This window comes from Nematolebias whitei, chromosome 18, assembly GCF_014905685.2.
Source record: "Nematolebias whitei isolate Nwh7 chromosome 18, NemWhi1, whole genome shotgun sequence".
NCBI lineage: Eukaryota > Metazoa > Chordata > Actinopteri > Cyprinodontiformes > Rivulidae > Nematolebias > Nematolebias whitei.
The window spans coordinates 38652305-38664172 of record NC_056515.1 but is presented as its reverse complement, the minus strand read 5'-3'; the positions used below and the strand labels follow the sequence as shown (position 1 = coordinate 38664172).

Genomic DNA, 11868 nt, shown 5'->3' with positions numbered 1-11868 from the left:
CAGGTGCAGGTCCAGGTGCAGGTCCAGGTGCAGGTCCAGGTGCAGGTGCAGGTCCAGGTCCAGGTGCAGGTCCAGGTCCAGGTGCAGGTCCAGGTCCAGGTGCAGGTGCAGGTCCAGGTCCAGGTGCAGGTCCAGGTGCAGGTCCAGGTCCAGGTGCAGGTCCAGGTGCAGGTGCAGGTCCAGGTGCAGGTCCAGGTGCAGGTCCAGGTGCAGGTCCAGGTCCAGGTCCAGGTGCAGGTGCAGGTCCAGGTGCAGGTGCAGGTGCAGGTGAACCTGAAAGACACCAAGGATGGAAATAATTATAAATAGGTTGAGTAGAACAAGTAGAGACGGCAGCAGAGAGAGGAAATGAGGTCAGTTTGTCCTCCAGCAGTCTAAGCCTATAGCAGCATAGCTAAGGGACAGCTTAGGAAACCCAAACCGACACTAACTATAGGATTTATCAAAAAAGAAAGTCTTAAAATGTGTCAGCCTCACGGACAGAAACTGGAAGTTGGTTCCACAAGAGAGGAGCCTGAGAACTGAAAGTTCTTCCTCCCATTCTGTTTTTGGAAACTCTAGGAACCACAAGTAAACCTGCAGTCTGAGAGCGAACTGCTCTGTTAGGAAAATATGGAACATTAAGATCTCGAATATTAGATGGAGCTAGGTTGTTGAGGGCTTTGTAGGTTAGAAGTAGGAAGTTGACGGGGAGCTGTGGAGAGAAGCTAAAACTGCAGGTATGATCTCTCCTATGACCGTATTGTCCGTCGTATAAGTTGCAGGTTTTTGCATAGATTTGTCAGTCCTGCGACTTGTATACGGGTTTATTTTTCCATATTCGTAACGTAATTTTTGACTGATGCTTTAAATTTCTAAGAACTGCAACAGCGAGTCCTCCCGTGCACGCTCGCTTCACTCAGCTGGTGCAGGAGGAGGAACGCTGGAGGGCTAGCGGCTCCGATGGATAGATGGATGGTTGGATGGATGGATGGATGGATGGATGGATGGATGGATGGTTGGATGGATGGATGGCGCCGCGCTGTCAAGGCGAAATGAAGCTGCTCTGACCGTTAAATAAACGCATAATAAACACGATGGGTCAGCGGTGGTGCATAATAAATGCGACTTGTTTTTGTTTTTGTCCTCTTCATGATGCCTTTTTTGACTGATGTGACTTTTACACTGGAAACCCAGTAACTCCAGTTCAGACTCTGGCAGCAGCTTTTTGGATCAGCTGAAGACGCTTTAAAGATGCACTTGGACACCCAGATAACAAACCATTGCAATAGTCCGGTCTAGACGTGACAAATGCATGGACCGGGGGTGGGGGTGTCATTATCAGGGCATGATGTAAGAAACCAGTTGAAGGTTTGGGCCTGGATCTTTGGCAACAAAACAACCTAAAGTGTCCCCCTCCCCTCCGGATGAGGGTGGGGGTGACTCTAACAGACGTCGTAAAAACGTTGAGGTCCAGCTGCTCTGACTGGTCGTTATTGTTGATGATGATGATGATCAGGACAGATTCAGCTGATCATCTCGGGCACGATGAACAAACCTGCTGCTTTCTGCCTGTTTGTATCATCTGTGGTCTCCATGGCAACACCGGAGGAGAAACGGAAAACCTTTCTGAGCTGGTGACGCCTACGGTCGTATTTATAGTTCCGGTTTATTGAAACCGTCTGCGGCTCGTTCGTCGCTCTCGACAATCCACCTTTTGTGTTTTGGACAAATTTCTGCCTGAACGCATCACTTAAAGGCCTTAAAGGTCCTTGAAGGCATCGCCACTTTTCAGGCCGGAGTTTTAGACTGAAATCGTCTTTTGAATAATTGGAGAGGAGTTGTAGCCATTGCATCAAGAGATGCCTCTCAGAGTGTGTGTGGTGAACGACTCTCAGCTACTACCACACCGAACTTCAGTTTAAAATTTGCTAAACTAGCGGAGTTATAGCCATCTTTGTGTTGTTGGTTAGCTGTGGTGGCCATCTTAAAATGGATAAACTCCCAAAGTTAACAAGTTGTTAATTTGCACACACCAATTACTTTCTGGGAGTTCCATTAAAATCCATTCAGCAGCTCGTGAGATATTTTGCTAACAGACAGTGTTGATTTCCAACAGTTTTAGGCAAAGATCTTGCTTGCACAAAGAGTTTCACTTCGACTCTTTGTTATAGATCATTCTCAGCTACTACAACACCAAGTTTTAGCTTGACATATGTGAAGCTCACAGAGTTGTAGCCAGTTTTGTGTTTTTCAACATCTGTTGGTTGTGGCTGCCATTTTGTTTTAGATTGACTTTAAAAGTTAATCACTTGTAGAGGAACATCCAGTGATTACTTCCTGAAAGTTTCATTAAAATCCATCCAGTGGTTCATGAGATATTTTGCTAACAGACATACTCTGTTAGAAACTAAGTTATTTACAAAGTTTGACACAAACTCCTCATGCGATGGTTTTGCCCTCAAGTTATGTGTTGAAGGTTAGTCTCAGCCACCACCACGCCGAGTTTCAGCTAAACATTTGTCAAATTAGCTGAACTGTTGCCATTTTTGCTTTTTATTAAAGTTGCACAGCTGTGGCGGCCATCTTGATTTGCTTTGGCTCCAAAAGTTAATCAGTCAAAGTCGTTCATTTCCCAAGTTTCCTTGCTATCCGTCCAGTGGTTCATGAGATATTTTGCTGACAAACATGGAGCAAAAACATGCGAATGAACGGAGTAAAATGGCGACGATGCTGTGACCGCGCTGCAATAAGGAAGAAACGGCCTGCGGCTCATAACGCTCGCCTCCGGCTGACGGACTTCCTGTCGCGGTTTCAGCCGAGACCGTATCTGATCCTCGTAAATCCTGACCTTTGACCTCTTCAAACAAAGCGAGCCGTTTGTTCAAATCAAGGTTGTAAACAAAGAAATGCGGCGTAAACAAATTCTCAGACCGACTCCAGGTGTTCATGAGGAACCACCGCTGGAGGCGTCTGTTAGCAAAATATCTCCCGAACCACCGAGCCTTCAAATAATTTTTCTTAATTTTCGTCTCCTTTTCTTTTTGCAGCTGAGCATCTCGTTCAACGAGTCGAGGCTGCAGAGCACCTACGAGTACCCGTCTGAGAGCAGCGCGTGGGACAGTGGCGAGGAGGACAGCGAGGACAAACGGGACGAGCAGCCGAGCATGGTGGGACGGATCCACATCCCCCGGCCCGGCCTCATCGGCTCGGACAACGGCAACGGTGAGACGGCGCCACGGAAATAGAAAATATAAATTTTAGAATAAACGCAAAAAGGGAGATTTTTTTTTTAATTCCGTAGTTAAATTTAGGCAAAACAGAAACGGCGTTTGGTTAAATGTTACGTTTAAAATCCGTCTGAAAAATGGAGATTTATTCAGATTTTATAATACCGACTGATTTTATTCTAAAGATTTTTCTCCTCCCTTGTAAACACAACTGCTGAATGAAAGAGCCACGCAGGACTAACTTAATTATTTCAATTTTAAGATGCTTTCATTGCAAATTTAGTCCTAATTTAAAAGATTTTAATAATAAAATTTAAGTATTTTATTTAACGTGAACGTTTGCAAGATTCAGCTAAAAAAAACGACTGTTTTGTCCTGTTTTTATGATAAACTATGATTAAAATAAACAAAAACAAACTTTCTCAGATGAATGCGGATGGGATAAATATCTTGTGAGTCCTTCCAGAGGTCAAACAGATGTGCATGTAGGAGCTGAAACTTTGTGCAGAAAATTATTAAAATTATAAACTAAAACGATTTATAGGTGGGATTACAGAGACCCCTACTGGACAAGATGAGAACTACACCCACCTCTTCTTAAAGTTAATCAAATGATACAAAACCTGCTTTCATAAATGAATAAAGAAGCGCGTGGACGTAATATAAGGCGTCTGATTTAGTTTTTTCTCGTTGGCAGACCTTTCCAGCTACGTCCCCAAACACTCGGTGGACTTCAGCGCCTGGCAGGAGAACAAACACGAGGAAACCGTCCGGCTGGAAGACGCCGGCTCGCCGCAGATCACCGAGGAGGTCATGGTGGGGAAACAGTTCATCGTTAAGAGTCAGACCTGATTAATCGCTCAGTGAACTTCTTATTAAATCCAGACCCAATCAGCTGCTCTGGAGATAATTTATTAAGATGTTTTCTAATTTAGCTGATATGCAGCACGTCCTTCAGTTCACCGGATCATTTAGGGTCCGTCTTTTATTACTTTAAAGTTCAGATCGGGTCATTTCATTCAACGTATTCGTAAATGGACGAATCCTGAGCAGGTGCTGTTCATAAATAAAGAATATAGACATAAATGTTTGATACTTCTGATAAAGCACGAGTAAAATGGATCAGTGAGTGGATGATTCGTTGTGCAGGACAGAGGCTTTCTTAGATTTATGTCCAGATTTAAGCTCGTTAGCTGTAAATCGAGCGTTGTCGCTTCGCCCTTTCAGCAACAGCTGCATTAAGACTTTTGCACGGTTAACCCCAAACCCTGACGGTGTCTTTTGTCCTCAGCTCACTCCGGCGGACAGCTCGTCTCTGTCCGACTACAGCAGCGAACCCGCCCTCTACTTCTGATCGACCGTCTGCAGAACTCGCAGGAAGCCCATGGCGCCCCCGCCCCACGGGGAGCAGCTTTATTTTAAATTTTTATTTTCCCGCCACAGCTGTGGAGCTCCTCTTCCTCACGACGAAGCAGCCGGGCTGTTTGTAGCTGGACCCAGACAGTTGATCTGTCGGCGCCGCTCCACGTTTTTCCACTTCAGGACAACGAAAAGATAAAAATCTGCATCGCCACGGTGACGGAGCTCAGCGTTGGCATGGCAACGCGTCATTACTTCCTCCAGGAGTTCACGAAAACGTAAATAAATCTGGAGGACGTTTCTGTTTACGGCAGATTTAAACACGAAAACAAAAAAAAAAAGGTGAAAGGTGCCACATTTGTTTACTTTTGTTTCTTTTTTGTACGTGCACGTTTGGTTTCGGCTCGGCCTTTTTACTTCCTATTTCCTGCTGTAAAATAATGTATTAAAGCGGTTCGTCGGGTGGAGGCGGCGGGAGGAACCTGTCAATCAGTAGCAGCTTTCATTTCTCACCAGAAAAAGTGACCTTGGCCAATGATGTCTGTAATTTTTTAGTGACTGTAAACCGCGACCTCTCGGCTTCTCGTGTTTGTTCCAGCTCAGATCTGCACGTCTTGTTTTATTTTAAAAAAGGAACCAGGAGTAAAACCACCGCCGCCCCGCTGGATGTAACCGTGTTCTCCGACATTCCATAGGTTCAGTGAACGCACCGTTTATGAAGGATGTGTTTTTTTTAATCCAGATTTTTTTATGAAATATGCAACTTTGTTTTCCTCATGATGCCAACTGATTCGAGCCCTCGGCCAGTATTGCTGTACAGTTTCCAACACGAAGATTTAAGCTGGATTTTGTCGTTTTGGATGTTCAATGTTTTTTCTATTTGTTTTTGTTTTGCACTGTCGTGCTTTTAGCTGCGTTTTGCACCTCACGAGTCATGACACGGGGCAACAGAGGAAACGTGCACTTAAAAGAAGGAGTTTCTGCCGATGTGAAACCACTAAAACTGATGAAGAGCTCTTCGGCTGCACAGGATGAATGCACAGCCGATGGTTGCCATGTTTGTTTTGTTGAAACTTTTGCCACAGATTTGTATTAAAAGTGTAACGATTGTTGGCCTCGTCACTGTGAGCAGCCCGAAAACAAACGCTCCCCGCTCGCTCATCCTCACCGCTGACCGTTTGCAAACGCCCGCTTTTAAATGAATGTGTATAATTTATAATTTGTTCCAAGCAGCCAGACTCTTCTGGATTATTTTAATCCACAGTTGGTCTGCTTCTTTCAGTTGGACACGAAAAGCTCCAAGGGGGTTGGTGGCTTGTTCCTCATCAAAACAAAGCTCTTTAGTCAAATCTTCAAACAAAAAAACACCACTTAACAAGAAAAAATAGGATTTTAGCTGCAAGTTTGATTCTCGAAGCTGATCAACATGATAATCACATATTTTCACCTTGATTGATCCGAGATACAAACTATAGTTAGAAACTTAATCTGTTATTTTGATGGAGAGTTTGAGAGCTGATGCAGATTATCAGCTGAAGGATGACGCTTTTGCAGATTTTTGTTTTTTTCTTAAAGAAGGGACTTTCAGATACTGATCTTCTACTGAGGAGATGTTTTTATTTTTTTGGCCTGATTCTTCTTTTGTTCAGTTCCTTCATCTGTTGAGCTCACGCCGCTAAATGTCCTGCTGTGGTCGGGCACGAGTCCGGCTGCCTGGAGGCAAAATATAAAGACGGTTTAAAACTTTCCTGAAAAAAAAACTTGCAGAATTTTAGTTTTTATGAGTCGATACACGTAGAAGTAATTTTAAAAGTGCAGATATGTGAAAATTACCGATCGACGATCCTTTTTAGTGCCTCAAACTGCGACGGTGAAAACACCCGAGCGCGTCCTGCCAACGGGTCAGAACGTTGTGCCTCAGCAGCACAACAGCAGAACTCGTAAAGCGTGCGGACAAACGGTCAGCGGTGATGTGAGGAACACCGGACTCAAACCTAAAAATGTCTTTTGAACCCGTTTGGACGTCGGCTTGTGGTCATGTGACACGCCTGCTGCCGTCCTCGACCAAAACGCGTTCGCTCTCCTGTGACCCCAAGGACCAAACGTGGGGAGGAACTCCACCCATCATCTGTAAAGACACCAGCAGGAGGACAGACGGCGGTCCACCTCCCTGTCCTCTTCTGTTGGACTCTGTGGTAGAAGCTCCATCTTTTTCATCCTTTATTTCACAGCTGATGTGCATAATGTAAATGTACTGTCAATATTTTGGACCAGTGGGAAAGAAAACAAAAGATGTCATACTTGTACAAATAAAAGCTAAATAAATAAACCTGAACAAATAAATGAGTCTAGCCTTCATTATTAACATCAGTTGGGTCTAAAACAATCACAAGTGATAGTTAAAATACATTTATTGCCTTTAAGAAAACAAAAACACACAAAAAGTGTCTTTAAATGTGCAAAATCTGTTCCCACGGAGTTCAGGTACGTTCTCTTGCCGTTAATGGTCCTTTCGCCGAGGCTCCGTGGCCTTACTGAGGTTTCCTGCTTCCTGCTTCAGAACGCTCAGCAGGGACTGGGAACTTTCCAAGATCTGTACGACAGAAGGGAAAAAAAAATCATATGAAGTGGCGCAACGGCGGGAGACGAGAATTACTGCTTCGGTCTGAGGAGTTTCTGCTTTCTTTGATTAAACGGGAGCGTGAAGGGAGTTCAGCGACAACACGGAGGACGAGGCGGAAAGTTGCTGAGACGACAAGCGGAGCCGGGAGCTGCTCGGCGAGTTATTAAACCCCAGAGAAACAAAAACTAACAACTCTGGCTGGAGAGTCCGTAAAACCTGGGTCAGAGTTTAATCAAATGAAAGAACTCAAAGTATTAGTACCAATAAATGCTGTAAAGACCAGTCAAAATAAACATAATAAAGCAAGAAACAAGTTTTATTATATCAACATGCTTATTTATTAATTAGGTTCAATGAAAAAATAAAAAATGCCACCCGCCAACTGTGTTTAACCACAAACGCAGCTGAAGTGACTGAAAACTATTTTGAAACATCTGAGTATTTACGCTCGGATTTGTAAAGTACACAGATAACAGTGAGTACCTGTATTTCAGACTTGCATATCAATATGTTTGTAACTATTAACTCAAACTGCGTCTTCCGGTTAGTTTTTCTAACGTTAGATTTGAGAGCTTGCTGTGCGAGTACCTTTAACAGGTCACCTGTAGATAAGCAGCCTGGGTTTAGTTCAGGACTGATGAGCTAACGGCTAGTCAGAGCGGGGTCTGGACCAAAGTGGACCTCTGCCATAGTCCCTAAAACTAACATTAACCACCAGCAAGTTTTGAATTACATTGTTAGTTTTGGAGAAATATGGTATTCCTGCAGGAAATAAAGGGTTGCACTGAAGGTGCTACAGCTAGCTGCTGCTGCTGCCATTTGCGCTCGCCTATAAGAGGTAAAAGATTAAAACTTGGACTAAAATCAGATCTGATACTTGGGAGCATAAAGAGATGACTATGGAGAAACCAGAAAAGGTCTTGTGGTCCGATGAGTCCTGGTTCTGTACAGTGAGGGTGGGGGGGTGACCTGACCCACCTTGGTGTACGCAGCCTCCGTCTCAGCAACGGTGCGGTCCAGTGCTGTACGGGCAGCGAGTCTTCGGCTCAGGCTCTCGTTGACCCGGCTCAGTTTCTCAGAGAGGACCCGGATGTCGTGCTGCAGACGGTCCTTCTCATCTTCCTCCTGTTTGATCTGTCGAGTCAGCTCTTCCCGCTTCGAGCACAGCTCCTCGATACCTGACGGAAACACAACATAAACGTCAGTCCACGTGAAGCTCGGGCTGCTGATAAATCTGACGACGCGCGTTGTGACATTTCTGTGGGGTCCAAATGATGTTCCTGAGCTTCAAAACACACAGAACTTTTGCTCAACCCAACTTCTGACAAACACTTTTATACAAAAAAAAAGGTTCAAATTGTTTATGTACACCAGTCAGATCAGGTAATCTGACACAGACAGAGAGGCTGCAGGATTGTGCACAGATTAACCACCATGTGACAGCTGGGAAGTGTTGGAACAGAGCTTCCCTCATATCTGAGAGAAATTAGATTTGATCAAGAATTCAAGTGACATTCAGGTAAGAAGGCTCTTTACTTTCAAATTTAAATAGTTTACTCCACATAAAGTAAGGTTTAATTAACAAAATGTAAATGATTGCTTTAAATAAATCATCTTGACCTGATTGGACTGAAGAAAATATAATACTTCCTCACTTACACTTGACCAGCTCGTTGTTGTAGGTCTGAAGTGCAGCGCCTTGCTGAGTCATGTTAAGCTTCGTCTGGACCGGGTCTAAAGAGGTCCAGGTTCGGGTTCTGTCGGTCTTTTTAAGCGAAGCACGACAACAAAAAAAAGGATAAAAATAATCCCGCCTCGGTGCAGGCGGATTCACGGACAGCGGGTTTCCCTGGTAACTTCTTCTTCGTGGAGTTTATTGGCGGTTGGCGACTCTTCTTCGTCTCCTTTAATATGTACAATAATGACGGCCTGCGCTCGTTACCGCCATCTATCGATGATAGTCAACTTGGACAAAACCAAAACAGAACAAAAAATAAGCATAGTGATAAAGCAAATTTAAAATAATTAAAAGTCAAACTCAATAATATTTACATTACCACTTAAATACGAATTAAAAAGACATGTCTTGCTTTGTAAAAGTTGTCAATGCTAATGCCATCAGAAAGCTAACAGCTAGTCCATGTGTTGTGCCAAAATAATCAGTCTTCCTAAAACAATGCCTTAAATAAAATATTAAGGTGGTTCATGCAAATGCTATTTTCTAAGTCTTTTCACTTTGCATTATACAGTTATTACAGCAGAAACATAACATACCCACAGGAAGTGCCCCTGTCTGCACTGGAAGTGCTTCAAAGAACTCTATGGAAAAAGCAGCTACTTAGCTGTTGCTACATTGATTTCTGTAGAAATAACTAAACTTATCTATTGTATGATGCAATGTTGGCGCGGTCACACAAAAAGACAGGTGTTACAGTTTTATTTCTCATCAAATGTGGGTGTCCCTTGTAAAAATTAAAGTATTTTTGCTCTATATGTAATCTGAAATGCACAATTGTTTAAAATCCTTTTACATTTTATGATTTTTTTTTTATATTTATGAATTTTATTATGTGATTTTGAGACAATGATGACGACTGGTTGAGTTTGAAGCAACCACACCTGACTGATCTCAGTATAAGAGATTCTATTCTTTTCTGGAGCGACATCTTAAAAACTTATCCACATGGAGCATGAATCCTAAACTGGCCCAGTACACCACGCATCGCAACCTCATCGTCCACCTGCATCAATCACCAGAGCAGCACTGATTCACAGAGGACCGAAAACATAACTCTGAGGACCTATTGCCAAAGTCCTGGTGCCAGCTCTGTCCCCAACACACCATCCCTGGGACCTGTGCTCCAATGAAATGCGGTGAGGTTTGTGACAGGTAAGCCATTGACTCGTCTGTAACGTGGAAATGCTTCAGTTGAAGAGGCATATCGTATGCTTTTATGTTTCAAATTAGTGCTCATGTAATTATTTTCTGTGTACATATCCAGTATAAGTTTTATTCGCTCAAGGCTGTCATATTTGACCATAACTTTATTATTTATAAGCCTGAGAGTTACCAGATCCTAGCAAACAGTTATCGGAAGCACCCTGTCAAAATAAAAGAGTTCCCGGCAGTATCCGGCTCCATTTAAGCACTGGTTTCGACGGGAAATTGAGTAAAAAAAAAATTGTTTTAGTTTTGAGATATGACCTTCCATTTAGTCTAAACAAATTTAAACAAGTGTACTGTTATAGATTTGCTTCACCCCCCGCCCCTCTGGGTAACAGAAGAACACACAGCGACTTGCACCTGTTTCATTGTCCATATGGGGCAGCACTGCCTCCTATTGGTGTGGCACAAGACTTTCTGCCTCACCCTGTGTATTTTAATGGTGCATTTATGACCAATTAGAAAGAAGGAAATATCACACACATTCATTAAATATATTAGACAGACTGTAGAACATCAGCATGTGTAGCACATGTGTAATAAAACATGTATATTGGCGATAAAAAGAGACAGCAATGGGCATGCGCCGACCGCCTACTTCATACACTGCCTGGCCAAAAAAAAAAAGTTGCCACCTGGATTAAACTAAGCAAACAGGTATGAACCTCCTATTGGATAATTACTGTATGGGTGATTATCTTTCAGCTGCAACAAGTTATTTAATCCCAACTGGGGCAATGAGTTGCTCCTCATTTCTTAAACAACCATGTCAAAGACACATGGCGTGGTCGTGGAAAAGATGTCAGACTGTTTGAGAAGGGTCAAATCATTGGCATCAAGCAGAGCAAACATCTCAGGAGATTGTAGAAACTACTAAAATTAGTTTAAGAACTGTCCAAGGCATTATTAAAAACTGGAAGGATAGTGGGGACCCATCGTCATCGAGGAAGAAATGTGGCCGGAAAAAAATCCTGAATGATCGTGATCGGCGATCACTTAAACGTTTGGTGAAATCAAATGGAAGAAAAACAACTGTAGCACTCAGGGCTGTGTTTAATAGTGAAAGTAAGAGCATTTCCACACACAGCTGTGTAGCTTTAAGAAAACCACTAATCAGTGAGGCTAACTGGAAAAAAAGGCTTCAATTTGCTAGGGAGCATAAAGATTGGACTCTGGAGCAATGGAAGAAGGTCATGTGGTCTGAGAGTCCAGATTGACCCTGTTCCAGAGTGATGGTGCATCAGGGTCAGAAGAGAGGCAGGTGAAGTGATGCACCATCATGACTAGTGCCTCGTCATCAATGAAAGATCTTGGTGAAAAATTAATGCAACACTGGATGGAAACAGATCTTGTGACATTGAAGAAGCTTATCGAAACAATGACACAGTGAATGCACGATGTGATCAAAGCTAAAGGAGGTCCAACCAAATATCAGTGTGTGACCTTTTTTTTTTTTTGTGGCGACTTGTGATGTACAAGTTAATAGATTGCCTGAAAAATTTGGAGCAGGACAAGGCTATTGACCGTATTCTGTACCACAGACTGTACCCAGGGGAGGCCACACCTAGTCTGTATGGTTTACCTAAAATCCACAAACAAGGTGTATCTTTAAGACCAATCGTTAGCATGATTAACTCTGTCACTTACAATGTTTCCAAATATCTGGCGTCTGTACTCATCCCTTTAGTTGGCAGCTCAGAACACCACATACAGAACACCATGGACTTTGTGGA

The 11868-nt window shown here is 43.2% G+C and overlaps 2 protein-coding genes across 2 annotated transcripts in view; one reads left to right on the top strand and one right to left on the bottom strand.

The window, feature by feature from the left end:
* The window catches only part of tprn (taperin), a 28208-nt gene extending 23543 nt beyond the window's left edge, over positions 1–4665 (top strand). Inside the window, exons 2-4 of the mRNA XM_037691730.1 lie at positions 3030–3204; positions 3907–4025; positions 4501–4665. Of these exons, the coding sequence (XP_037547658.1) occupies positions 3030–3204; positions 3907–4025; positions 4501–4563 (357 nt within the window). The 3' untranslated portion in view covers positions 4564–4665. The remainder of the gene's footprint in view (positions 1–3029; positions 3205–3906; positions 4026–4500) is intronic.
* A 2260-nt stretch (positions 4666–6925) lies between these two features.
* On the bottom strand, positions 6926–9066 carry ssna1 (Sjogren syndrome nuclear autoantigen 1). Its single transcript, XM_037691910.1, has 3 exons — positions 8851–9066; positions 8170–8369; positions 6926–7161 (listed from the first exon to the last, which is right to left on the bottom strand). The coding sequence occupies exons 1-3, from the start codon at positions 8900–8902 to the stop codon at positions 7069–7071; spliced, it is 345 nt and encodes a 114-aa protein (XP_037547838.1). The 5' UTR covers positions 8903–9066; the 3' UTR covers positions 6926–7068.
* Between the last annotated feature and the right edge of the window lie 2802 nt (positions 9067–11868).

Coding starts and splice junctions, on each gene's coding strand:
- ssna1 (XM_037691910.1), bottom strand. CDS start 8,902: ATGACTCAGCAAGGCGCTGCACTTCAGACCTACAACAACGAGCTGGTC. Junction 8,370..8,850: donor CAACAACGAGCTGGTCAAGT/GTAAGTGAGGAA, acceptor TGTTTCCGTCAG/GTATCGAGGAGCTGTGCTCG. Junction 7,162..8,169: donor CGGAGGCTGCGTACACCAAG/GTGGGTCAGGTC, acceptor TCTGTCGTACAG/ATCTTGGAAAGTTCCCAGTC.